We start from the raw sequence: 25,310 nt of genomic DNA on the forward strand, positions 1-25,310 counted from the left end.
CATGTCTGCAGAGGGACTGCCATCTATTGGTTAAACTAGGTCATTACAATATTGTTATTTGTGTTAATGGCAGCTCAACTTCGTGAACTCACCTCATCACCCAGCGAGGCTGCAGACACATGCCTGAGCCACGTCAGTGGTTTCAAACAGTTTCCAAAAGTAAATCATTTTGTCCTCGTCAGTCTCAGCAGATCATCATGAAAACATTTCTCATGGTAAGAGTTGAAACACAGACAGCAGTAAAGTGGAGGGTCCACTTTCATCCAGACAGTCAGACGAGCGCAAATATTCCCAGGATTAAACAAAAGGAGCCATCGAAGGTGAGCATGTGTGATCAGAATGTTAAACTGTGATGGTCTCTGCAGCTCGCTCCTGTTATCTGCAGTGAAGCCTTCACTGAAATGGATGAGCTACAAATATAGCTGGATAATAATTCTCACAAGGCGCACATGTCAGGCACACACACATTATGAAATCATACAAACGTATGGCGTCTCCCATTGTGCATTATGTTTTTGAACATTTCATAAAGTAAAGTAAATCCGTCGGGTATCTTTGTTGGACAGACATCAATTCTGACGCCTAAAGAACCAAACGGGACAAAAAACCACTTTTATCATGTCTCCCTGTGTTGATCTTCATTGTGCAGCACCTTTGTCAACATTCGTTGTTTTAAATGTGCCATAAAAATACATTTGACTTTGACTATGACGGCAGAGCTCACAGCAGAATACGTGTGTAATATTTAACAGATGTCTGACCTGTTCCAGCGACTCATCAGAACTTTGATTTTTGCTGCTGTTACAGGGACAAAGTGCCTGAAACCCTGGAGAGAAACACTAAAAAACATCTGTTTGTGCATCCGTGCAGCTTCTTCTGCTAATTCAATTCACACTTGTTGCCAGATAGTGTGAGAAATGAAGAAGATTCATCAAACTGCAAAGAATTTTGGGAGGCCACCAGAGATGCAGATACATCGGTATTTAAAGGAAAAAGCTGAACACCACGTAATAAACAGGCTCCAGAAAACCTTCCCAGCTGTGTGTTGGTGCAACCAAACAAAATTTGAAATCACAGCCAGTGTAGCCTGTGGTGCACCGTGCGTGCAAGACTTATAAAAGCACCATTCATCTTTTTCAGGTTAATTCAGCTAGACACCAACCCACAGTCCAACACAGCTCTGTAGCTGTCAGTTAGTTCTGCACAGCCAGGCTTCCTGGTTAAAAGCCAGGATAGAGAGCGGCGGTGGATAACTCGGGCTTTCAGTTTCACGTGGCAACAGGAAACACCTGCACACGCGTGCGCTCCAGTCAGAAACACCGTCAGAGGAACATGCAATAGAGGAAAGTACAAAGAAGGCAATGTTGTAGAAACCTCGTGAATCATTACTTTTATTTCGTGCTCCCAGCAGGAACATGTTTATTCTGGAGACACTCCACCACGTTCAAACGCAGATACATCTTAAAATCTCGACATTCATGTCTGACATCGTCCAGCTGAGTCTGTGGACATTACATCACGTGTGGGCTGATCACAGTTCATTTTACTCGCCGACGACTGTTGTGTTCAGGTTGCTATGGTGACCTAATGGCAGCCACGTTCAAAACAATGAAAACAGTTCATTAAACCTCAGCATCGGCTGCTCACTGACGCTCCTCTGCTCGCAGGTCAGACCTGCTCAAAGATTTCATCAGCTGTCAAACGAAACCTGACAAAAGTGCAGGAAACAACAGGAAGGTTGTGCTGTGGCCGTGTTACATGCAGAGGAAACACAGACGTGTCCAAAGCTGCAGAAACACGTTGGCTGCATCAGGTTCAACAGAGCGTCAAACTCGCACCTTTCTAAACTCGCCTCGTTCACACCATCAAGCACTTTCTTCTGTGTAAGTGCTTTCTGTCTGACACGGACGGATGCATCGGGGAGCAACGGGGGCCAGGCCCTTGCCCGAGGGTATTTGGCATGCAGACTGGAGCAGACGGGGATCGAACCACCAACCTTCCAGTTAGTAGGTGACCTGCTCTGCCAGGAGGGACACGGGGTGGCTGTGCTGAGCAGATAACCAGCAGATCAGCACTCAGTGGCTTCCCAGCAGCTTACCACAGAATTACGTCCAAGCAAAGGTTTGTTAGCTGAACTCTGCTGGGTTCACTGGCTCTCTGAGATCTAACCTCGAGCAGCAGCCAGTCAGAAGCCTGACCTTTCTGAGGGTTTGACATCAGCAGTATGTGTCGTCTTCAGGAAGGTAGTGATCCTTATTGCAGCTGTGAAGTGAAGCTGACGATGGGCGGAGCACAAAGATGCAGACTGGAATTTATTTAAAAAACAAACATGTTTCAGGATGTGTATGGAGCTGTGGTCTGTGGTGGAGCTCCTGTACACACTCCATGAACCAGGCTAGCTCAGCTGTGTCTGCTGGGTGGATGATAGCCTCGACCTCCCAGAAGGATCAACAGAAGTACAGAGGGGGCAGTGGTGTGAGCTCGGTCAGTTTTCAGTCAGTGATAGTGCCAAAGCTGCTTGCAGCGCTGCCTCTTCATCGATGCTGTAGTCCTGACCAAATACAGAAAGCACTGATTACTGTACGAATGTATCTGCCAGTCTAACAAGCTTTTGTTTAGACGCTCTGTGATTCAGATCGTTGAACTGTCAGGATTTACAGCCTTACAGTCTGAATTTCTCCAAAGACACTTTTCTTCATTTTGTTTTCTTATAAATGATCATGTTTTACTTTTCTTTCAGTCAGAGTTTCTGTCCAGCTGCACACACTCTGCAGCAGCAGCAGCTTCACTTCAGTTTGATCACAAGGTGCCAATTTACTTTATTAATACAGCCCCGAATCAACGCAGCAGTTGCCTCAGGGCGCTTTAGGTGCCATCCACCGATGGGTCAAAGAGTACGGGGCCATGTACACATACGTACACGTACTTTGGCAGCCCCACCCTATAACTTGGTTTGTCACTTCATGACTGCATACTGTGGTTAAAAGCACATGTTTCTGATAAAGTCGTTATACAGTCGTTATAAAGTCGTTATACAGTCGTCATACAGTCGTCATACAGTCGTCATACAGTCGTTATACAGTCGTCATACAGTCGTCATAAAGTCGTCATACAGTCGTTATACAGTCGTCATACAGTCGTCATACAGTCGTCATAAAGTCGTTATACAGTCGTCATACAGTCGTTATACAGTCGTCATACAGTCGTTATACAGTCGTCATACAGTCGTTATACAGTCGTCATACAGTCGTTATACAGTCGTCATACAGTCGTTATAAAGTCGTTATACAGTCGTCATACAGTCGTCATACAGTCGTCATACAGTCGTTATACAGTCGTTATACAGTCGTTATACAGTCGTCATACAGTCGTTATAAAGTCGTTATACAGTCGTCATACAGTCGTTATACAGTCGTCATACAGTCGTTATAAAGTCGTCATACAGTCGTCATACAGTCGTCATACAGTCGTTATACAGTCGTCATACAGTCGTCATACAGTCGTCATAAAGTCGTCATACAGTCGTTATACAGTCGTCATACAGTCGTTATAAAGTCGTTATACAGTCGTTATACAGTCGTTATACAGTCGTTATACAGTCGTTATACAGTCGTTATACAGTCGTTATAAAGTCGTCATACAGTCGTTATACAGTCGTTATACAGTCGTTATAAAGTCGTTATACAGTCGTTATACAGTCGTTATACAGTCGTCATACAGTCGTTATAAAGTCGTTATACAGTCGTTATACAGTCGTTATACAGTCGTTATACAGTCGTTATAAAGTCGTTATACAGTCGTTATACAGTCGTTATACAGTCGTTATAAAGTCGTTATACAGTCGTCATACAGTCGTTATAAAGTCGTTATAAAGTCGTCATACAGTCGTTATACAGTCGTTATAGTCGTTATAAAGTCGTTATACAGTCGTTATACAGTCGTTATACAGTCGTTATACAGTCGTTATAAAGTCGTTATACAGTCGTTATAAAGTCGTCATACAGTCGTTATATAGTCGTTATACAGTCGTTATACAGTCGTTATACAGTCGTCATAAAGTCGTCATACAGTCGTCATACAGTCGTTATACAGTCGTTATAAAGTCGTCATACAGTCGTCATACAGTCGTTATACAGTCGTTATAAAGTCGTCATACAGTCGTTATACAGTCGTTATAAAGTCGTTATACAGTCGTTATACAGTCGTTATAAAGTCGTCATACAGTCGTCATACAGTCGTTATACAGTCGTTATACAGTCGTTATACAGTCGTTATACAGTCGTTATAAAGTCGTTATACAGTCGTCATACAGTCGTTATAAAGTCGTTATACAGTCGTTATACAGTCGTTATACAGTCGTTATACAGTCGTTATACAGTCGTTATAAAGTCGTTATACAGTCGTCATACAGTCGTCATACAGTCGTTATACAGTCGTTATACAGTCGTTATACAGTCGTTATACAGTCGTTATACAGTCGTTATACAGTCGTCATACAGTCGTTATACAGTCGTTATAAAGTCGTTATACAGTCGTTATATAGTTGAGGATAACGTAGTGAAACTGTGAATTATCATGTTTCCAAACTGCTCGCAAACACACATCAGAATTTCTGTCCTTGTGTGTTTGCACAAAGAATCTTTTCTTTTAAAAAATCATTTCTAAAGAACAATGGTTCCTCTGGACTTACAACAAACGTGTCATATGAGAACTTGTGTCTGTGGAGAAGATGCTGAAGAAAGTTGGAGCTCTTGTAGCTGGGGTCTCCCCACGGCATGGCTGAGCACACTGGACACACCTGGAGGGACGAGCACACAGCCATTAAAGGACACACACATCACAGGTGCAGCAGGCAGGAAGCTGTGGATATAAAACAACTAGATGAGTGTGTGTGGGCTTTCTGATAGAAACCTGTGCAAACTGGCATCTCTATATAAGGCTTCTCTGGTCTGACCGAGCTTCCAGCTTTTCTTTGGACTACAGGCCGTGTTTACTGCATCTACTGCACAAACACAGTTAGTTTAGCGCCTCTGCAAACACAGAGAAACCTGCTTGGTGAGAAGCAGCAGTTCTAACTACTGCACCATCACGCTGCCTGCACAGGGCTGAGGTGAGGAGGGAATCCAGCCGAACAAAGGAGATGAGCCACACGACACGTGTTAACAGGAAATTAGTGAGTGTGGTAGTCTGGAAATCTGTGTTCTGTACTGCTTACACCTTACAGCCATTAACACCTCAGTAACTTCAGGAGGAATTCAGTGGGAGCAGGAACAGAACTGTAACTCCGAGGCAAAATGGAAAAGACTTTTCCAAGATTTCCTAAAGATTCCCGGAGACGTTTGTGCGGCTGTTTCACGGACAGATTAAAGGCAACTCTGTTCCTGACACCCAGAAATAATCTAGATGGTGCTGATGTTATCCTGATACAAACACAGTTTGACAGTCTGGTGCAGTCGTCACTATCTCACCACTTTGTTTGGGTCATTACGATGGTTTTCCATACAGTGCTTCACCAGTTCCTGCTGGTCCAGGTTTCTGGCCCCACAGAACGGACACACAAATGTTGACCGGTTTGGAATATTGCTGCATATAAAAGGACACACACACACACAAATTATCACAAGGCTGGGCCGACGTGTGTGCATTTGTGTCACAGTGAAGCTGAACATGTACAGATGTATCCAGTCTCACAGGCAGCTACGCTGTTGGAAAATGTGTCCAACAAATTTGAACTTGTATTTGGAAAAAGTCACAAACGTGACATTTACACAAATACACTGAGAGCTGCAAACTCACTCACACTACAGGTCTGTGATCACAGCCTCTCAAATCAGGAAGGCTCAGCTGTGGGTCACACATGTGCACTTTGGCAACACTTCACTGTGTGACCAAACTGCACTTGTGCTGCAGACAGCAGCACTGCTAAATAAAATAGAGGCACTTTGAACTCTAACAGCAGAGCAGTGTGTCCCACTCTGAGACACACCTTCATGGCCACTGAATCACTATCACGTTCCACAGCATTGAGTTAACACAGGAAGTTTGTGTCAACTTCAGTTGTGTTATTGGCTGTAAATAAAACAGACGTGACACAAAGGTTCAGGTGCATGTTTTACATTTCCAAACAAAAACATGAATGAATTGAACACACACAGTGGGCTCGAGAAGGAAAGTACTGATTAATCTTTTAGCGACAGCAGCAGTGTCTCTGATACTATCGACATTTGGATCGATCCGCACACCTCTGGAGGCTGTTACACACCGAATGTGTTGCAATAAAAACATGAAACCATAAACGTTTCCAGATCCAGACTTGCTGTGTGATGTAGTGCAGTGTAAAGCTGCACTGTGAAGAGAATGAAGTGGACATGAAACGATGATAACGCTGATACAGGACTGAACTGAGAGTCCTTCCAGCTGACACGCGCAGGCAGCAGCAGGGAGGACGTCTCGGCCGAGCAGTGGAAGCTGAATCGTGGCCACGATTCAGGATGTTAGTGGGGCACTGAGAGCTGACTGACCCAGAGCAGCAGCTAGCTGAGTGTCTCAGATAACACAGCATTAGTGCACACTGCTATTTACACTACCAGTGTGCAGTATGACTGTGCTTGCTGCCAAATGCAGGGTCTGATTGGTCACACTGGTTTCTTTGGATCTAAAAAATCCAAAATATCGAGCTTGGTTCTAAGAAGTGCCTCAAATCCATCCAGTGAAATGATGGTGTGAACGGCTGCATTCAGGTGAGGTGATTAAAGTATCATGTATCAGCTGTGCTGCATGAACATGGTTGCAGTGTGGGTACCTTGGTATAGGCTGGGAGGTGGGCACCACAGGAACAAACTTGGGACAGTTGGCCATCTGCTCCTGCACCTTGGAACAGGAAGCAATGTGGGACCTCATCTTTACTAGAGCCACCTGAAAGCACGCACACACCTGAGGTTATGACTGTACATGTATGTAAAGAGTCACAGTGACACTGCATGGAGGGGGGGCGTTTAGTCTGCTCTTCACTTCTATTCATCTTACTCTGATTCTCAGACTGTCGTCCATTTTTATAGTGACTTTCATTTCACCCATTATCACTTTTGACACGTTTATTTCCTTTTTCAGTTTCACAGTTGAATTTGCACAAATGGCCAAAGACTATAAATAAAAAAGAAAAGATTTACATTCACAGTGTGAATTGTGCAACAAATAATATTTTTATAACACTGTGGGGGTCTGTTATCTGCTGGAGCAGTCATTATCTACCTTCTTGTTACAACCCCTACAGGGTGCTTTATATGAAGCCAGCTGCTTCTCCACACTGGAGGACCGCTCCACCTTCTTGGGGTCGAAGGGCACGCGACAGAGGGGGCAGAGAGGTGAGGTCACCTGGAGACAGGGCTGCAGACACTCCCCACAAAACCTGGAAAAGCAAACAGCAAAGGTAACATCTTTACTCAGGCCAGCAGAGCGCTGCTGGCTCCTCCACTGTCACTCTCGTTTAAATCCATCTTCAAAGGATTTCTTTCACAATTAGGCTGTTTTTAAGTTTCCTGGGTAATTACATAAAAGTCACATGTCTCTTATTCATCAATGCTTTGCAGTCTGACTAAAACAGAAAAAACATACAGAAGTTCCACTTGCAGTTCATTCAAAGCTGTTGTCAAATATTTAGCTGAGCTCAGGTGGCAGTAAAACTCAGAGGAACCCAAAGGAAACCATCCAAATTTGTGGCTCAAGCACTTAATGATCAGATGGGTGTTGCTATTCTTCTTTCTGTTTATTCATTTTCCTTCTTCCTTCCTGTACTTGACCAAGGACTGAACAAGTTAAACAAACCTGCACAGACAGCATGCTAACAGTCAACAAGAGCCCAGCTGAGTGAGTGCAGACCCCAGCACACAGAACTTCAACACATATCTATCTTATCACCAACGGTGATGAGACGGCTTACAGGGAGGAGGTCAGCGCCCTGACCCACTGGTGTCAAGACAACCATCTCACCCTCAACGTCGCAAAGACAAAGGAGTTGATAGTGGACTTCCGGAGGTGCAGAGAAGTACACACCCCCATCACCATCAACGGCGCTGCTGTGGAGAGAGTGAGCAGCTTCCGGTTCCTTGGGGTACATCTGGCTGAGGATCTTACGTGGTCAGTACACACAAACAAAACAGTGAAGAAGGCGCAGCAGCGCCTCTTCTTTCTCAGGAGACTGAAAAGATTCGGCACGAGCCCCCGCATCCTCAGGACCTTCTATCACTGTGCCATTGAGAGCATCCTCACTGGATGCATCACCACCTGGTATGGCAACAGCACCGCCTACAACTGCAAAGCTCTCCAGCGAGTAGTGCGGTGCTCTGAACGGATAATTGGAGGTGAGCTTCCCTCCCTCCAAGACATCTACAGGAAGCGGTGCCTGAGGAAAGCGGGGAGGATCATCAAGGACTCCAGTCACCCCAGCCATAAACTGTTCAGACTGCTTCCATCAGGAAGGAGGTTCTGCAGCATCCGGTCCCGTACCAGCAGACTGAGAGACAGCTTCTTCCACCAGGCCATCAGACTGCTGAACACGTCATAGACACCTCAGCTTCACTACTGGAACTTCAACATTATGCACTCCACACTGTATATAAATGCCACTGTTTTGCACATATTCAACTCTGTATATTTTATATATTTTATTATTATTATTATTATTATTATTTATTATTTTTATTTTTTTTTTTTAACTATTTAATTTGTAAAAATGTGCATACACACACACACACACACACACACACACACACACACACGTAGGAAAATATTTAGTATACACATCCAGAAATGCATACACTATTATATATTGTACATATATTTATTAGTTTCAGGTTGGCCATTCTTGTATTTTGCTCGTTTGTGTTGTTGTGTTTGCACATCTCTGTTGCTTGTGGGGCTCGCACACAAGAATTTCACTCACATGTGCTGTGCCAGTGTGCCTGCACATGTGATGTGACAATAAAAGTGATTTGATTTGATCAATTTAAATATACTTAAAAAAATCAAGACGTAGTCCTGTGTTTATGAGCTCATGAACAATAGTTTACATAAAAGACGGCTGCTATAAACATCTGATTTAAAGATACAAGCTCTTAAATAATCAGGCCCCATCTTATCTTAATGACCTTGTAGTACCATATCACCCTATTAGAGCACGTCGCTCTCGCTCTGCAGGCCTACTTGTTGTTCCTAGAGTATTTAAAAGTAGAATGGGAGGCAGAGCCTTCAGTTTTCAGGCCCCTCTTCTGTGGAACCAGCTTCCAGTTTGGATTCAGGAGACAGACACTATCTCTACTTTCAAGATTAGGCTTCAAACTTTCCTTTTTGCTAAAGCATATAGTTAGGGCTGGACCAGGTGACCCTGAATCCTCCCTTAGTTATGCTGCAATAGACGTAGGCTGCCGGGGATTCCCATGATGCATTGAGTTTTTCCTTTCCAGTCACCTTTCTCACTCACTATGTATTAACAGACCTCTCTGCATTGAATCATATCTGTTATTAACCTCTGTCTCTCTTCCACAGCATGTCTTTATCCTGTCTTCCTTCTCTCACCCCAACCAATCACAGCAGATGGCCCCGCCCCTCCCTGAGCCTGGTTCTGCCGGAGGTTTCTTCCTGTTAAAAGGGAGTTTTTCCTTCCCACTGTCGCCAAAGTGCTGCTCATAGGTGGTCACATGATTGTTGGGTTTTTCTCTGTATCTATGAAGCGCCTTGAGGCGACTTATGTTGTGATTTGCTGTATAAATAAAACTCAAATGAACTGAATTGAACGAACATGATGCTGCACATTAAACAGTATACACAGTATTTAAAACGAGCTCAGTCTTAAACATATGAAGCACTAACATTAATTGATTGAACATGGGGACACATTTTTCTGCAGGATAATTATTTTTATTCTTCACAATAGAGTTTTTTTGTGTACTGAGGTGATTCATAAATGGAAAGGTCTGTAAAATTCCTCCACTGCTTGTTATTTTCAGCTAATAATAAATGCTTGGTGAATGCTGTCACTGCATTCAGCTAGAACATCACGTCAGTAGTAACGGCACCCGGGTATTAACATTAAATCAGTGTGCAACTAAACAGTGTCGGAGTTTGTGGTTTTCTCTGGTCTTTCCCAGTCAGAGCAGCAGGGACACGTTCAGCTCTCACTTCTAAAAATCTGTCCAACTTTATTAAAACCTCCAAAATGTGACAATCCAGAGTTGGGACCAGGAAGCAGAGCAGTCTGCTATCTTCTTTGTGTTGGACTACAGCGAGTAGATGCAGACTCACCCGGCCTACAAACGCTCCACAGCATACAATCTGTGTTCGATTCAATTTAATGGATATTTAATATATTTTATTTAATGGAGGTATATAAACCAAACTACAGATATTTCACAGCCAGGACATCACAGAGTGTTAATGAGTCGACTATAATCGAAGACTAATATGCTGCACAGTGTATAACATGAGAGGAGCATCGCTGAGTCACTGCAGCAGGACAGCAGCAGTGAACCAGTCCTGATGTAAACAGGACTATATGATATTTATGCTGACACAACATAAATAAAATGAGCCTTGATTCTGTGTTTCTGTGTCGCTGCTGAAACGATTTCTGTCTCAGCACACTAAAGAGCTGACATCTCTTTACCAGCCTCTTCAAGGCTGGAAGAAACAGATTGCAAACCACCTTTACTGAGGTCAAGTGTGTCTCTAACACAGTTTATTCAAAAATAGAAACAGAGATGATGACAACCAGATGCCGAAGATCTAAAATTATTATTCAAAGCTGCAGAGAGTGATGCACATGATGGGACATCGTGCTGAAAGTTCAGCTTAGAAGGAGCGAAGAAAAGAAATCAACTTAATCAAAGAACTGAGAGCCAGCAAATGTGACAGGAAGGAAAAGGATTCAGAGCACTGGGTTTATCCAGAAAACTCCCACAAACACGAGTGTCAACACAGCATCAGCACGAAATGAGCTGAAGGAGTACTAGGACCAAGTCAAGAGAAGAAATATTGTTGACCATTCTGAGATTAAAGTCAGAAATGTGACCTAAAAGCTGAGTTTTTAAAAGCAGACGATCGTTGTTGTTCAGCGAGTCCTGTAATCTCCCCGTGTGGAACCAACACTCGTCGGTACACTTCAACCTTTGGAGACCGTTACTCTGAAATCTGGATTAGTGAAATATTTATCCATTCTTGTCTTAAACTGACAGGATGTTGCCATCATTTTAAAAATAGAAACGACTGGCATTTAGGTCCTGCATGTTAAACCCTTTTGTACGAGTGTGGAGGGGAACGTGAGAGAACAACACTGCACACTCCATCTGCTTTCAGCTGCTCTCTGCAGCAAGTAGCTGAACTGGTTTGAACCCAGTTCCTGGCACAACCCGAGGATGAGGCCAAGATTGAACTCTAGGTCTTCTGCTTGTTTGGCTCACCAGTGGGCCTACTGGTGTCACGCACAGTTATAGTTTAATATGACAGTCTTGTAGTGCTGACAATGGATAAGTTACCGTTTATAAACATTTTACTGTCATCTGAAAGTGTGCGCGTGCATGCACATATAAACTCCGTGCACGCACGCGCACGGATCGTCGTGTTCGGGCTCGGTGCCGTCAGAGGATGCTGATGGACACATAAACTTACTCAGGTCAGCTGCTGTAAAGACACACATGTGTTCTTCGATAGAAGACCACAGCTGGACATGAAAGTGACCGTTCACGGTCATTTACGTCCACGCACGACAGCAGAAAGCAGAAGAACAAGCGGCTACTTTACGTGTGAGCACAGCTGGCGATGCTGACGGGTTTGTGGTAGACCTCCAGGCAGATGGGGCAGGAGAACTGGCTCTCGATGCTCTCCGCCGGGGCTGCCAGCGAGCCCGGGCCGCCGTTGGGCTGCTGCTGCTGGCGGAGCTGGGAGCTCGCCGACACAAAGCTCCTAAACATCGCCATCATGGAGCCGCAGACGACCTGAAATCGTCGACAACTGCTCGGTGCCCGAAAGAGGAAGCGGTCCAAGCACTCAGACAGCTGGTAGCTAGTGCTTCATGTCGGGAGTTTGAACTAACGTTCTGCAAACATGATGGCTTTGGCTCGACATAAAATCCTCCACTGAGCACAGCATCACCTTTCCGCGGCTGAGAAAGACACGCCGAACAAGTAAACAGTGGGAGTGTTGTTGGCGAGTGTGCGCACGATGCCGCGAGGATGAGCTGAACAAACAAAGTGAGCTAGGAAAGCAACGCGCAAGCAACGCGCAAGCAACGCGCAAGCAACGCGCAAGCAACGCGCAAGCAACGCGCAGCGCCACAGAGCCGCTCGCTGTCAGCTGCCAGCGGACGCGCGCGAGGCAGCCACAACAAACAGCCTGTGCGCGCGATGCTTTCTGGAAGCTGGAGTTCTTCTTCTTTGGTGTTTATTGGCGGCTGCTCGGTGCATTACCTCCAACAACTGGTCTGGCATGTGGATCGAGCCTATCATACAAATGCGTTTGTCTAAGATGAAGAGATATTCCCTGATAATTTCCCGAGTTATTTCTAAATCAGTTAAATCTAGTTTCAGTTCGATTCTGTTTGGGTTTTGAATCCGTTGTCTTCCTTCTTCCCGACAGTGTCATATAACGAGCTGCTTTGGCTCATCGCCACAGTGCTCACGCTTTCCAATGTTTGCCTGAAATGAAGAGTGTGCGCTTCGGCCCAGTGTGCCCAAATCTGAGACATGAAGTCATCCTCTCCTCCTCCCCCGTCTCCTCGTTTCTCCAGCTGTTTGATTTCGATGAATATATCTGGTCTACTTTCTGAATTGTAAACGTACTAATGATGAACTGGAATCTGAACAAATGACTGGTCTTAATGGTGTGGTGTCTTCAACCCAGTGGCTGATAAGGTTACAAGCATTTCTCCTGTGTGTAGCGAGTCCATCATTTATCAGTTTCCCTACTTTGATATTAAACTCAGGTCAAAGTAAAAGCTACTCTATACTCTTTACAGTTATACACAAATATATTTCTGTACTGTACGTGGGTTTAAAGTAAACTCCTCATCCTCATTTCTCTTTTCCACCAAAGTGAAATCTACTGTAGCATCTGGAGGTATCCACAGCTGTATTACTGCTAAAGGTTCTATTTAACTTGAGCTTGATTGCTTTTGGTTTCACAGTCCAACCAAAACTCCTCATGTTTTCTTAGACCCAGCAGGGTTTAACCATTCCCCGAGTTGGATGCGCCTCCATCACCATCTAAGCTTTCCCGGTAATTTAATGTCAGTTGCTCTTTTCTAATATTAAGTACTATAGACATGCATACTATATACTTCTCAGAATAATTATTTCCTATCCTTACTTGTGTTTGCCTTCCAGAGAGAAAATCCTTGTCTACATTCACCCTGCGATGCCATCTTCCTCATTTGGATGAATAAACCTTGTCTCCACATCGTACCCTGTGCTTTTTCAATTTCAAAAGTGTCTGTGTCATCTTTGCCTGGCGTGCAGATCTTTACCATTACTGCTTCTTTCCGTTTCCCAGATTTTATTGTAAATAATATTCTTTAGTCACAAAGTTGACTTCTCGTTAGATAACAAACCTGATCTTCGTGGTGACTCTGATTTGAGAGGTCCATTTATTGAATCATTTACATCTGCGTGTTCTAATAACTCTCTATTCTCTGACGTTTCTCTTCCTGTTTTCCCTTCTACAGTAATATTATCTGAACTACGTATTTTAACAGATGTTTAGCCACCAGCTATGCTTTTCTGTCAAGCTCCAAGTGAGCGGCTCGTGTTTCCCCAGTTCCGCACCTGGCCGGGGTCCTGGCCACTCCCACTCACCTGTTCCTCATTCCGTGGCAATCAGTGTGGCCTACCTTAAAAGCTTATGAATCCGATTTAAACCATCTCTGGAGTCTTTCATTTAAAAAAAACCCAAACCCCTAAAAGAATTGTGTTGTTGCCATTTATTTATAAAGGTAGTAATGTTATGTTACCAGGGGAACAACAGCCTGTGCAAGAAAGGTTACATTAAACTAACCATCAGCAGGGATAATGTGTGTTTTTAGTTTGAATATGTGCATAGTGCATTGTCATCTAATACGAGATTTCTGGTATGTGTAATGATTGCTTTTATCCATTTGCCTCTTTGAGGCTATGATAGCGGTTTTTCTGCAATGATTCTGGGTTTCATTGATATGTGAGGGTACATAAAAACAACACTTACAGTTGCAAAACATTTAAACCTCACTGAGAAAATCTAAAATACAAAGTCACCATATCAGATAGTTAATAGTTACAGTTTGGTACTTAGTTTTCTTGCTTATATTTCGAAATGTATATAAAAGGATAAGCCCATTTCTACTTATATTGTTTATACTTAAAGACAGGGACAACAAAACAATGTCTGCGCCATAACGGCAACACTGAGGTCACGCTGTAACACGTTTACATCACCTGAGTGACGTATACACCTGTGTCTGCAAGAAAACACTTTCCAGGATTTTAAACAAACAGCCTACTCTCCACACCACTAGGTGGCGACATACCTCACGGTGTACCAAAGAAGCGTTTCCTACGTCATCAAACAGCGACACGATTCAGACACGAGCCTGTGGTGTGGAGGCAGTGGGTCAGTGCTGGTCTGCTGATGAAAAGAATCAGCTGCTGGAGCTTTCACTGATCTGGCAGTTGGAGCTCGCTTTGGCTGTTTTCTCTCCTAACGGCCGCGATGTGTCAGGTGGAGGAAGATTACCGGGGGGAGATGGAGCGCGCCGCCGCGCCCAGGTAGGCTGAGGTCTACAGTGCTGACAATAAGCATGTTTATGGATGATAAAAAGGCCCAGCGATGAAACGCAGATAAGCTTAGCTGGGATTTGATCGATATCATAACCGCATTAGTTTGGATATCACATGGAGGGGAATAAGAGTCCAGCAGCTGGGATGTGTCTGTGAATGTTGTAGCCAATTCATCTGCATCGTTGTGCAGTGCTAAGATCCGTAAAGCTGAGCTTTATCACATGCATTCATGAGAACAGCTTTAAATAATGAGTCTGCGATCATGCAGAGACAGAGCTGCTCATCAGTTCTGTCCGGAGCCGCTGGTTGAGTCTACGTCCAGATTTAAGCATCTTCTTCTTTGCTGATCCTTAGTTATTATTACCTCTAAGTATCTCACTTCATTTTAACCTGTACATTACAAATACATGTACTGGAACGTCCCTTAATAGCTTCAAGTTCACACTTGATAATATTGAGATCAGAGGAACACCTGTCCCAGAGCAGCAGGCCATCTGAGCCCAAAATCGTCGCTTCCCCAACCCGTACGAAAAGGTGTAAAAACATTCGTGTAATAAGTCAGGACGCCGTAAAAACTCCACCTGAACTCTGCACCGAACACCAGCCAGGTCATGGAACACCGCCCTTTACGTCACGGGCTGTGCAAACCGGCGTTTTGGGCCGTAGCTGAGCTCGCTGTGGTGGCATATCAGTGACACTGGGGACACTCATCCACTTAATTTAAACTCCATTCAGAGGAGGAGTGCAGCCCACTCCAGTTCATCCAGGTTCACTTTGTTTGCCTCTGTAGATGGAGGAGGTACAGTCTGTGTGCTAAGCCCACCGTGGAGTTTTGATGTTTTTTAAACATAAAGCGAACAAAAGGCAGAATGCTGTGACTGAATCAGCAGACCTCCTGTTCATCTGGACGTAGAGAAACGTTTCATCATCACCAGGTGACTCCTTCAGTCAGTCTGCAGGTTTCCAACCTTAGACTGACTGAAACTAGCTGGGAGGTCAGTTTATAATCATCCATCCACTTCCGCTGGAGCCAATCCCAGCTGTCATAGGGCGAGAGGCGGGGTGCACCCTGGACAGGTCGCCAGTCTGTCGCAGGACTAACGCACAGGGACAGACAACCATTCACATTCACACCTAATGGCAATTTGGATTATCCAATTAACCGATAATGGGAGGAAGCCGGAGTACCCGGAGGGAACCCACGCAAACACGGGGAGAACATGCAAACTCCACTCCACACTGTTGCTGTGCGGCAACAGTGCTAACCACCGTGCTGCCCAGTTTATAATCATCGATGTGGGAATGATCATGATCATTGATCATTGGCCGTGAGTGCCGTTCACAGAGAGTTGGGGAATGGCCTCAGGGCCCTTTGTTCCTCAGTCATAACCAGACGGGTTGAAATGTGGGGATTTTTGGCTGAGATGACCTGCAGGATTCTCTGGAGGTTTATTTATTTACACACTGAAACTCAGCATCACAGAAGCGGACCTCTCTCTCATATATGAAGCCACAGCAGAACTTACAAGCTTCAATGCAATTCCTGAAGTGATCCTGATATTAGGAAAATAGTAAAGACGCTGAAAATAGAATAAACGCAGCATATCAATTATTGAAACTGAGAAATGGTTTCAGTAAACACTTCACTTCAACAACACTAAATATGTTTAAAAATGCTTATCGTATAAATGAAAAACTACCTTAGTCATGCATCACTATTTGCTACAACTTAAGTCTTTGGAACTCTGCTGGAGGAACCATGGAGAACCACAGGGAACCATAGAGAACACAATCCCAGATCGCCTCACTGTCATCATCAGTGTCATTCCTGCTTTAACATGGCTGCTCTTCTCCTGTTTGTTAGTGTTTCAAAGAAATGTGTCAAATGCAAAGAGGCGCCTGCAGCTTTGGTCATCAGAGCAGGAGATGCGTACTGCAGGTAAGCTGCGCAGCATTTCTACATGTAGAGCTGTGAGAGATAACACTGAGAGCTCATCTGTGGTGGCTGGGGTGTTTTTAAGGTAAGCAGTGTGCCTCACTGCAGGGATACATGACTGCATCTGTGATGACGGTGAGCGTAGCCACCACCGTGCGCTCATGGACAGTGGAACAGACCAACTACAGGGTGGGCCGTTTCTATGGATACACCGTGATAACATGGGAATGGTTGGTGATATTAAAGTCCTGTTTGTGGCACATTAGTATATGTGAGGGGAAAACTCCTCAAGATGGGTGGTGACCATGGTGGCCATTTAGAAGTCGGCCATCTTGGATACAACTTTTGTTTTTCCAATAGGACGAGGGTCATGTGACACATCAAACTTATTGGTAATGTCACAAGAACAACAATGGTGTGCTTGGTTTCAACGTAACTTTATTCTTTCATGAGTTATTTACAAGTTTCTGACCACTTATAAAATGTGTTCAATGTGCTGCCCATTGTGTTGGATTGTCAATGCAACCCTCTTCTCCCACTCTTCACACACTGATAGCAACACCGCAGGAGAAATGCCAGCACAGGCATCCAGTATCCGTAGTTTCAGGTGCTGCACATCTCGTATCTTCACACCATAGACAATTGCCTTCAGATGACCCCAAAGATAAAAGTCTAAGGGGGTCAGATCGGGAGTCCTTGGGGGCCATTCAGCTGGCCCACGACGACCAATCCACTTTCCAGGAAACTGTTCATCTAGGAATGCTCGGACCTGCACCCATAATGTGGTGGTGCACCATCTTGCTGGAAAAACTCAGGGAACGTGCCAGCTTCAGTGCATAAAGAGGGAAACACATCATCATGTAGCAATTTCAAATATCCAGCAGCCTTGAGGTTTCCATTGATGAAGAATGGACCCACTGTCGTTGTTCCCATATACCACACCAAACCATCACTTTTGTTGGTCCAACAGTCTTGGAGGGATCCATCCAGTGTGGGTTAGTGTCAGACCAATAGTGGTGGTTTTGTTTGTTAACTTCAGCATTCACATAAAAGTTTGCCTCATCACTGAACAAAATCTTCTGCGTGAACTGAGGGTCCTGTTCCAGTTTTTGTTTTGCCCATTCTGCAAATTCTGTGGCCGATCTGGGTCATCCTTGCTGAGATGCTGCAGCAGCTGGAGTTTGTAAGGGTGCCATTTGTGAGTAGCTAATATCCACCGAAGGGATGTTCGACTAATGCCACTCTCCAGTGACATGCGGAGAGTGCTGCGCTGTGGGCTCTTGCTGAATGAAGCTAGGACAGCCACTGATGTTTCTTCATTAGTGACAGTTTTCTTGCGTCCACATTTTGGCAAATCCAACACTGAACCAGTTTCACCAAACTTAGCAAGCAGTTTGCTAACTGTAGCATGGGAGATGGGTGGTCTTGTAGGGGGTCTTGCATTGAAATCTGTTGCAATGACCCGGTTACGTCGTTCACCAGATATCAGCACAATTTCGATCCGCTCCTCACGTGTTAACCTCTTCGACATGTTAATGGCTGTGAACAAAGAGAAACTTGTAAATAACTCATGAAAGAATAAAGTTACGTTGAAACCAAGCACACCATTGTTTTTCTTGTGACATTACCAATAAGTTTGATGTGTCACATGGCCCTCTTCCTACTGAAAAAACAAAAGTTGTATCCAAGATGGCCGACTTCTAAATGGCCACCATGGTCACCACCCATCTTGAGGAGTTTGCCCCCTCACATATACTAATGTGCCACAAACAGGACTTTAATATCACCAACCATTCCCATGTTATTACGCTGTATCCATAGAAACGGCCCACCCTGCATAACTTTGCTTGGCATGATGCATCCAGCTCAGCCAGACTGGCTCTGGCCTGTTTCCACAGCCCACCACAGATGCTTCTTTGTCAGGTGGACTTCCTCCCTCAGTGGAGACGCGCGGCTCAGGCTGGTGAAGAATAGACGTACACTGGCTGCTGAGAACACAAAAGTTTTTTCTGTACTGTGAGCCCAGCACAGTTTCTGATGTTTGAAAGAAATGCGTTTGTACATGGAGGTCATGTGAGGTGTTAGCGTGTTTGCAGTGGCTGTGCTCACATCCTGTTCCTGTGTCGTTCAGGCTCTGTTTCAAAGATTTCTTCATTCACAAGTTCAAAGCTGTGCTCGGCAAGAACAGGATCATTTTCCCCGGAGAGAAGGTAAGTCGTTCCTGACTCAACACAACAAAATTCACTTTGCTCCATTTTATTGTCCGAGTTTGTCTTTGAGCCAGAATAATCAGCAGAAGCTGGAAGTGTTTGTGACAGCGTCAGAACTGTGTGCCTCCTTTGATCCAGGTCCTGCTGGCTGTGTCCGGAGGCCCTTCTTCCTGTTCAATGCTCAGACAAGTTCAAGAGGTGTGTCATTGTCACCACAAGTCATTTCACTTCAGTTTTATTTATATAGTGCAAATCACAACAACAGCTGCCTCCTTATAATGTAAGATAAAGACCTTACTATCATACAACAGAGAAAAGCCCTGCAATCAGTAGGACAAGCAGTTTGGTGACAGTGGGAAAGAAAAACTCCTTTTAACAGGAAGAAAGGCTCAGGGAGGGGCGGGGCCATCTGCTGCTACTGCAGGGGTGGGCAACTCGAGGCCTCGAGGGCCGCTGTCCTGCAGGTTTAATTCTCACCCTGGGTCAACACACCTGAATCGCACGATGAGGTCATCAGCAGGCCTCTGGAGAACTTCACGACATGTTGAGGAGGTCATTTAGCCGTTTGAATCAGCTGTGATGGATCATCATCTGAAAGCTGCAGGACAGCGGCCCCCGAGGCCTGGAGTTGCCCCCCACCCCTGCGCTGCTGTTTGGGGTGAAAGAAGAAAGAGGGGGCAAAGACTCGCTGTGGAAGAGAGCCAGAGGTTAATAATAAGTCATATTTAAATGCAGAGAGGAGAAACACCCAGTGCATCATGGGAATCCCCCGGCAGCCTACGTCTATTGCAGCATAACTAAGGGAGGATTCAGGGTCACCTGGTCCAGCCCTAACTATATGCTTTAGCAAAAAGGAAAGTTTGAAGCCTAATCTTGAAAGTAGAGATAGTGTCTGTCTCCTGAATCCAAACTGGAAGCTGGTTCCACAGAAGAGGGGCCTGAAAACTGAAGGCTCTGCCTCCCATTCTACTTTTAAATACTCTAGGAACAACAAGTAGGCCTGCAGAGCGAGAGCGAAGTGCTCTGATAGGGTGATATGGTACTACAAGGTCATTAAGATAAGATGGGGCCTGATTATGAGGAGCAGGATTTTGAGTTGATGCTGGATCCACTGTTGTGGTAGAAAAGCATGAAATATTATATTATAGTCTATCAACTTCTTAAAACCGGCATTAAAATATCTCTAACTGCCATAAATAGTTAATGATGTTCTTCACAGGGTTTAAGTCAGAAAGCGAACAAGAAGCTGAGATTCGTGCCTGGCGTTGCCTTCATCGACGGTACGTCTGGCTGCACACGGACAGTAAAGGCTCTTCTCTTCTATTTCTGCGTCTCTGGTGACGTTTTTCTGAAATGATTCTGGCTAAAAAAGAAACCTTGTAAAGGGGTGTGTCTTTGTTCCCAGAGGGTGCTGCGATAGGTCAGTCGGTGGAGGAGCGACAGAGGACAGTGGCTGAGCTCCAGGCAGTGTTTCAGGCTACTGGTTTCCCCTTCTACATCTTACCTCTGGAGCAGGTCTGTGTAGAGCCGGCCGAGCCTGCTGCTCTTGATGTTAATTAGACTGAAGCTGGTCACAGAGCGGTCTGTCTGAACCAGCGTCTGTGTTAAATATACGCCGATGTTCTCTAAGGTGCTGGACCTGCCCGCTTCGGTCGTGGCGACCAATCCGTCGCCCTCAGAGCAACCTGCCAGCGCCTACAAAGCAGCCGTGCATCACTTTGTCGAGACTGACGGCAGCAACTTTCCGAGGCCACAAGAACCAAAGAAGACGCTGCTGCCTCGCGTTCAGGAGTCGCACACGCTGATGCTGCAGCAGCTGCTCGGTTCAGTTAAAACGCTGACGGCCAGAGAAGAGCTGCTGAACACACTAAGGTCAGGCGTCAAGCACTCGCTTCTCCTACTTGTGATGCTTTTGCTGCTTAGACACGAAACGGTTCTTTGATTCCCGACTGAGTTTGTCCACCACGTGAGCCCCTGACCTGACTGTGTTGTGTTCCTCAAAGGCAGCATCTGCTGGTGCACACAGCTCGTACAGAGGGCTACAGCAAACTGATGCTGGGAGACAGCTGCACCCGACTGGCTGTTAAACTTCTCACCAGTATATCACTGGGCAGAGGAGCCCAGCTGGCCCAGGACACAGTGCGTATACCTCGTCACCTCGTGTAAAGGATCAGGTCGTATTCCAGCATTTAAAGTTTGACTTAAAGCAAATCTGCTCTTAATGCTGTCGTTGTTTTAAACAGGGTTTCTCTGACTCCAGATACGGTGACATCATATTAGTGCGGCCAATGAGAGACTACTCTGCCAAAGAAGTAGCTTACTACAACCATCTGTTCACTGTGCCCTATGTTGTTATTCCAAGTGTGGACACGAAGGTAAAGCATGAAACATTCAAAGTGTGTGAAAGGCTTTAATGTGCAGCAGCGTCAGAGCAGCAAAGCAAACGCTCCAGTCACAGCTGGAACAGCTGTCAGTCACAGCTGGAACAGCTGTCAGTCACAGCTGGAACAGCTGTCAGTCACAGCTGGAACAGCTGTCAGTCAGCCTGTGGGGGGCGCTGCAGGCGCTGCCAGCTCATTGGACGGCCTGTTCACGTAGTACAAAAACAAACAGGAAAACAGAAATGTTTCTGAAAGTGGTTTGTTTGTTTGTTTGTTTGTTTGTTTGTTTGTTTGTTTGTTTGTTTGTTTGTTTGTTTGTTTGTTTTAAATTTCATGTAACAAAACTGCAAACATGAACAGATTGTTTTCCTCCCTCTTAACTAACACACGGCTCGTCTGCTGTGTTCACATCTAACACAACACAGCTACACACATGAGCCACAGCACGTTTGGACTCTGCTCATATTACATCCTTTACACAACTTGTTTTAACATTGCACTCAACAACAAACACAAAGTCACTTCAGGGACCAAACTGCATCATATTTCTTCATGTTAACATGCAGGCCGCAAGAGGGTGTAACATGGGCCACAAGTGGCCCCCGGGCCACGGCTTTGAGACCCTGCTTCAGACCTGTGTTATGGACAGCCTGTAGGACGTCGGGTTCAGGCGTGCGCCCCAGAACAAACAGGATTTTACTCTCTGATCCCGACTTCCACAAATAATCAAGGTTATTCATGAAACGCACACCATCAGTACAGATGTGTACAGATGTGTACATGACCTGTGCCGCTGTGCACTGTTCCCACGGGACAGTTTCTGCTTCCCTCCTTACATCTTTGAACCATTCATGTTTATTAATGTCCTTGTTCGAGCAAAGCGCTCCATCTTCTTTTTCTTCCCTGTAACTAAACGACCTCAGATTAAATCCAGGCTTCTTCACCGGCTTATCAGGAAGAAGTCCCTTATTGTAGGTTCCTGGATGGTTAAGCTGGGCTTCATCATGAATACGATGGTTTGGCTTGAACTGTGTGAGCAAAGCTCTCTCAGAAACTGCGCGAGGGGAAACGAGGCTGCTAAACTTTGGCAGAGACAGAAATGGGTGTTATCACAGACGGAGGGAGGTTTTCTATGTTTGACATATTTGTTATCATCACCTGAGACGTCAGGACCTTTGCTGTGTGCATCGTCTCTTCCTCTCCCTGCGCCTCCTCCAGGAGTCTCAGGGTTTCCAGCCTGTGTACAGTTTTGTTGCTCTGTGCTCCACAGACGGTGGATAAGGCCAGCATCCAACGTCTCACAGAGAGTTTTGTCACCAAACTGCAGACAGACTTCCCCTCCACTGTCAGCACCATCTACAGGTTGCAGTTACACACATGCTTCATGCACATCAGCGCTTTGAACATATCATGTGTGCTGCAGGTTTCCTCAGACAGTCTCGCTGTTAAACCCAGCACGTGTGTTACGCAGGACCAGTGAGAAGCTGCAGACTGCATGTAGGAAAAGGTCAGGAGCCGACGGCTGTGACCGATGTCTGCTGTGTCTGTGCAGCCTGGATACTGCTGTGGGTGAGTGAGGCGCTCCACAGGCAGCGCCAGCCTGCAGATCACTGACACACACAGGAGTAACTGTGCACATTACAGTGCTCCACTTCAGCTTTATTTATAAGCAGGGCTGCACATAAGGGGTCCGCAGGTGCGCAATGACTGTCAAAATAAAAGACGCGCACCAGATAAGAAGTTGCAACGCGCGTTTGGACTGTGATTGTCCGCTAGAGTGGGAGTGGGATTGTCACGGCACATTCTGCACCACATCTCCGTGCGCTCATCGTTTGTTTGAAGCCAGCTCACCTCCTGCAGCCACTTCTCCAAGAATACGCGCTTCTGTTGCGGTTCGGACGCCTGACATTTCTTTGGAGGTGGAGCAACACCAACGTAACTGCTTAGAGGAGCTTTCTTCTTCGACATCCGTCAGAGTTCTAAACAAATGTCTGTCCTCCTCTCATGTACGCAAACACGCGTTGCAACTTCTTATCTGGTGCGTGTCTTTTATTTTGAAAGCGAACCACTGGATTATATCCCTGTAAATGTGGAAACAAGGCCAAAGTGCTGCAGCCACAGGACTGTAATTACAGCTTTGAAGATTATGTTTTCTTTCTTGCTCACATTCACAATGTTAATAACAGACTGTGGAGCAGTTCATACAAACATCTTTGAGCACAGAGCTCGCGTGTCAGAGCCCACATGGTCCCATCAATAATGGATCAATACTCTGTCATAATCAGGAAAAGACCAGCAGACGCCATTTCTGCTACAGCTCAATAATCATGTAGAATAACGGTAATATTGTGGTAATGGCACGTTATGACCACCTAATTACAAAGTAGTGTGAAATACCAGTGTTATAGCTGCTGTGGTAATAAACATATTAATAATAGTGTAGTAACACTTAATGCTAACAGCATCGTCTAATATCTGTATTTAAATCTGTTTATATGCTGACTTGTGGCAGTGACCGCACAGGGTAACACTGGATTATGAGGCTCTAGGCTGCTGTTCATTGTTAGTGTTATAATCCTGGGATGAAGTCTCTGGTGAAAACCATCTGCAGGACATCGTTCTGGTTCAGGACGGCGCGACTGAACCGGTCTGTCTTCATCTTTTCAGAGGAGGCGTCGGCCTTCCAGGCCACGCTCATATCAGATCAGCTGTCCGGGTCCAAGTGTCTGCGAGGCAGTGCTGCTGAAACCCCGAGGCCAGAGCCAGGTACAGTGACTGCTTCAGAACTGAACAAGCTCCACTTTACATGGATACAAAGCTGTGTTTTTACGACGGCTTCTGTTAAACAGGGAGGCCGCAGTCGCCGCCTCTCACCGCACAGTGCTGTTCCTCTGCAGAAGGGCGGGGCTGTGGGAGAGCAGGAAGTGATGGAGGCTGCTGTTCTTCTGCTAAGTAAGTGTTTATTTTCTCTTTTTCAGACATATGTGGCAAATGTTTGCTAAACTGTATGAGGTGCATCCACTAGGTGCTGTGTCACACTCTGACACATTTCTTTGATGAGAGTCGGTAATGTAAGAAATAAGCTTTGACATTTTCTTCACTGGCCTGGCTTCTTGGTTACCTCTAGTTTAATCCCTGCTTATTTTGAGAATGCTGTAATGTTTAAAAATAAGAGCTGGGATTGGTCCTTCTCAGCTCGATTGATCTGTAACTGCTAAGGTTTGGAGGAAAGCTCGTGGCTAGGCAAGTTCAGGTTTCTTGAGATAATTGCAACCACAGGCCCCTCTGTGGGTATAAGACCTGTAACATTACAGGGTAATCTATTACAGTGGCAGCATGCTGTCATTTGGACACTTTCATGCTTTCATTCACACGTGCCTGCAACAAAGTGTTTGAGATTATATCCTGTAGGATGGATTTCATCTAAAAACCAGTCAAGTCCTAAAAGTGAACTGGGAGGAACGTCTTCCACATTTCTTCTTCTGTGCATCGTGTGCTCGTCTGCTGTTTCCTTTCTTCATTGAAACAGTTTTTGAAGCATCGACTGCAGACTCGTCCCTGTGGGTGCTCATAGCTGAGCTTTCTGTATTGCACTTGTATTACAGACTACCAGAAACAACACGTCTGAAGAGCCTGTTGTGTTACAGCTGTGCACTGACTGTCAGAGACATGGTGAGTGATGACGTGTTCGACCCTTTCATGCATGAATTATGACGACCGTTATTCTTCTTTAGGCATAAAAAAGATTTTTGAACTTGTACTTTTCAAAGACTTTGTTACACTTAGATGGACGCTGATGTGCAAGTGCGCCATCAACACTGACACAAATACATGGAAACGGCTGTCCACTGCAGCGAGGTCAGGGAGAGCGGGGTCATTGCTGTTTTTGTGTATTTGTTGGAGTTGTGGCATCAAGTAGCAACACTTCAAACATTATAACACATACCTGTGACTCAGACGTAGTCAGCCATCAGCGCAGCGAACA

General features: G+C 45.3%; 2 protein-coding genes and 1 long non-coding RNA gene across 6 annotated transcripts in view; 2 read left to right on the plus strand and 1 right to left on the minus strand.

Moving 5' to 3' along the window:
• Positions 1–1,364: 1,364 nt before the first annotated feature.
• Positions 1,365–13,641, minus strand: rnf166 (ring finger protein 166). Of its 4 annotated transcripts, none has more exons than XM_026190405.1 (7): positions 13,598–13,641; positions 7,252–7,408; positions 7,027–7,143; positions 6,803–6,915; positions 5,469–5,583; positions 4,691–4,798; positions 1,365–2,551 (listed from the first exon to the last, which is right to left on the minus strand). In XM_026190405.1, the coding sequence occupies exons 3-7, from the start codon at positions 7,075–7,077 to the stop codon at positions 2,486–2,488; spliced, it is 453 nt and encodes a 150-aa protein (XP_026046190.1). In that variant the 5' UTR covers positions 7,078–7,143; positions 7,252–7,408; positions 13,598–13,641; the 3' UTR covers positions 1,365–2,485. The 4 variants fall into 4 exon arrangements, with proteins under 4 accessions (XP_026046190.1, XP_026046187.1, XP_026046189.1 ...); XM_026190402.1 differs by lacking the exon at positions 13,598–13,641 and adding an exon at positions 11,794–13,257; XM_026190404.1 differs by lacking the exons at positions 5,469–5,583; positions 13,598–13,641 and adding an exon at positions 11,794–13,261.
• Positions 13,206–13,451, plus strand: LOC113035106 (uncharacterized). Its single transcript, XR_003274283.1, has 2 exons — positions 13,206–13,266; positions 13,374–13,451. It is a non-coding gene; the product is annotated as an uncharacterized LOC113035106 (long non-coding RNA).
• Positions 13,642–14,550: 909 nt separating the features above from the next.
• The window catches only part of ctu2 (cytosolic thiouridylase subunit 2 homolog (S. pombe)), an 11,643-nt gene continuing 883 nt past the window's right edge, over positions 14,551–25,310 (plus strand). The window contains exons 1-14 of the mRNA XM_026190543.1: positions 14,551–14,786; positions 16,663–16,737; positions 18,866–18,944; positions 19,083–19,142; positions 20,164–20,224; positions 20,350–20,459; positions 20,575–20,816; positions 20,948–21,083; positions 21,188–21,319; positions 22,596–22,687; positions 22,797–22,894; positions 23,993–24,091; positions 24,175–24,277; positions 24,931–24,997. Of these exons, the coding sequence (XP_026046328.1) occupies positions 14,731–14,786; positions 16,663–16,737; positions 18,866–18,944; positions 19,083–19,142; positions 20,164–20,224; positions 20,350–20,459; positions 20,575–20,816; positions 20,948–21,083; positions 21,188–21,319; positions 22,596–22,687; positions 22,797–22,894; positions 23,993–24,091; positions 24,175–24,277; positions 24,931–24,997 (1,410 nt within the window). The 5' untranslated portion in view covers positions 14,551–14,730. The remainder of the gene's footprint in view (positions 14,787–16,662; positions 16,738–18,865; positions 18,945–19,082; positions 19,143–20,163; positions 20,225–20,349; positions 20,460–20,574; positions 20,817–20,947; positions 21,084–21,187; positions 21,320–22,595; positions 22,688–22,796; positions 22,895–23,992; positions 24,092–24,174; positions 24,278–24,930; positions 24,998–25,310) is intronic.

This window comes from Astatotilapia calliptera, chromosome 13, assembly GCF_900246225.1.
Source record: "Astatotilapia calliptera chromosome 13, fAstCal1.2, whole genome shotgun sequence".
Classification (NCBI taxonomy): domain Eukaryota; kingdom Metazoa; phylum Chordata; class Actinopteri; order Cichliformes; family Cichlidae; genus Astatotilapia; species Astatotilapia calliptera.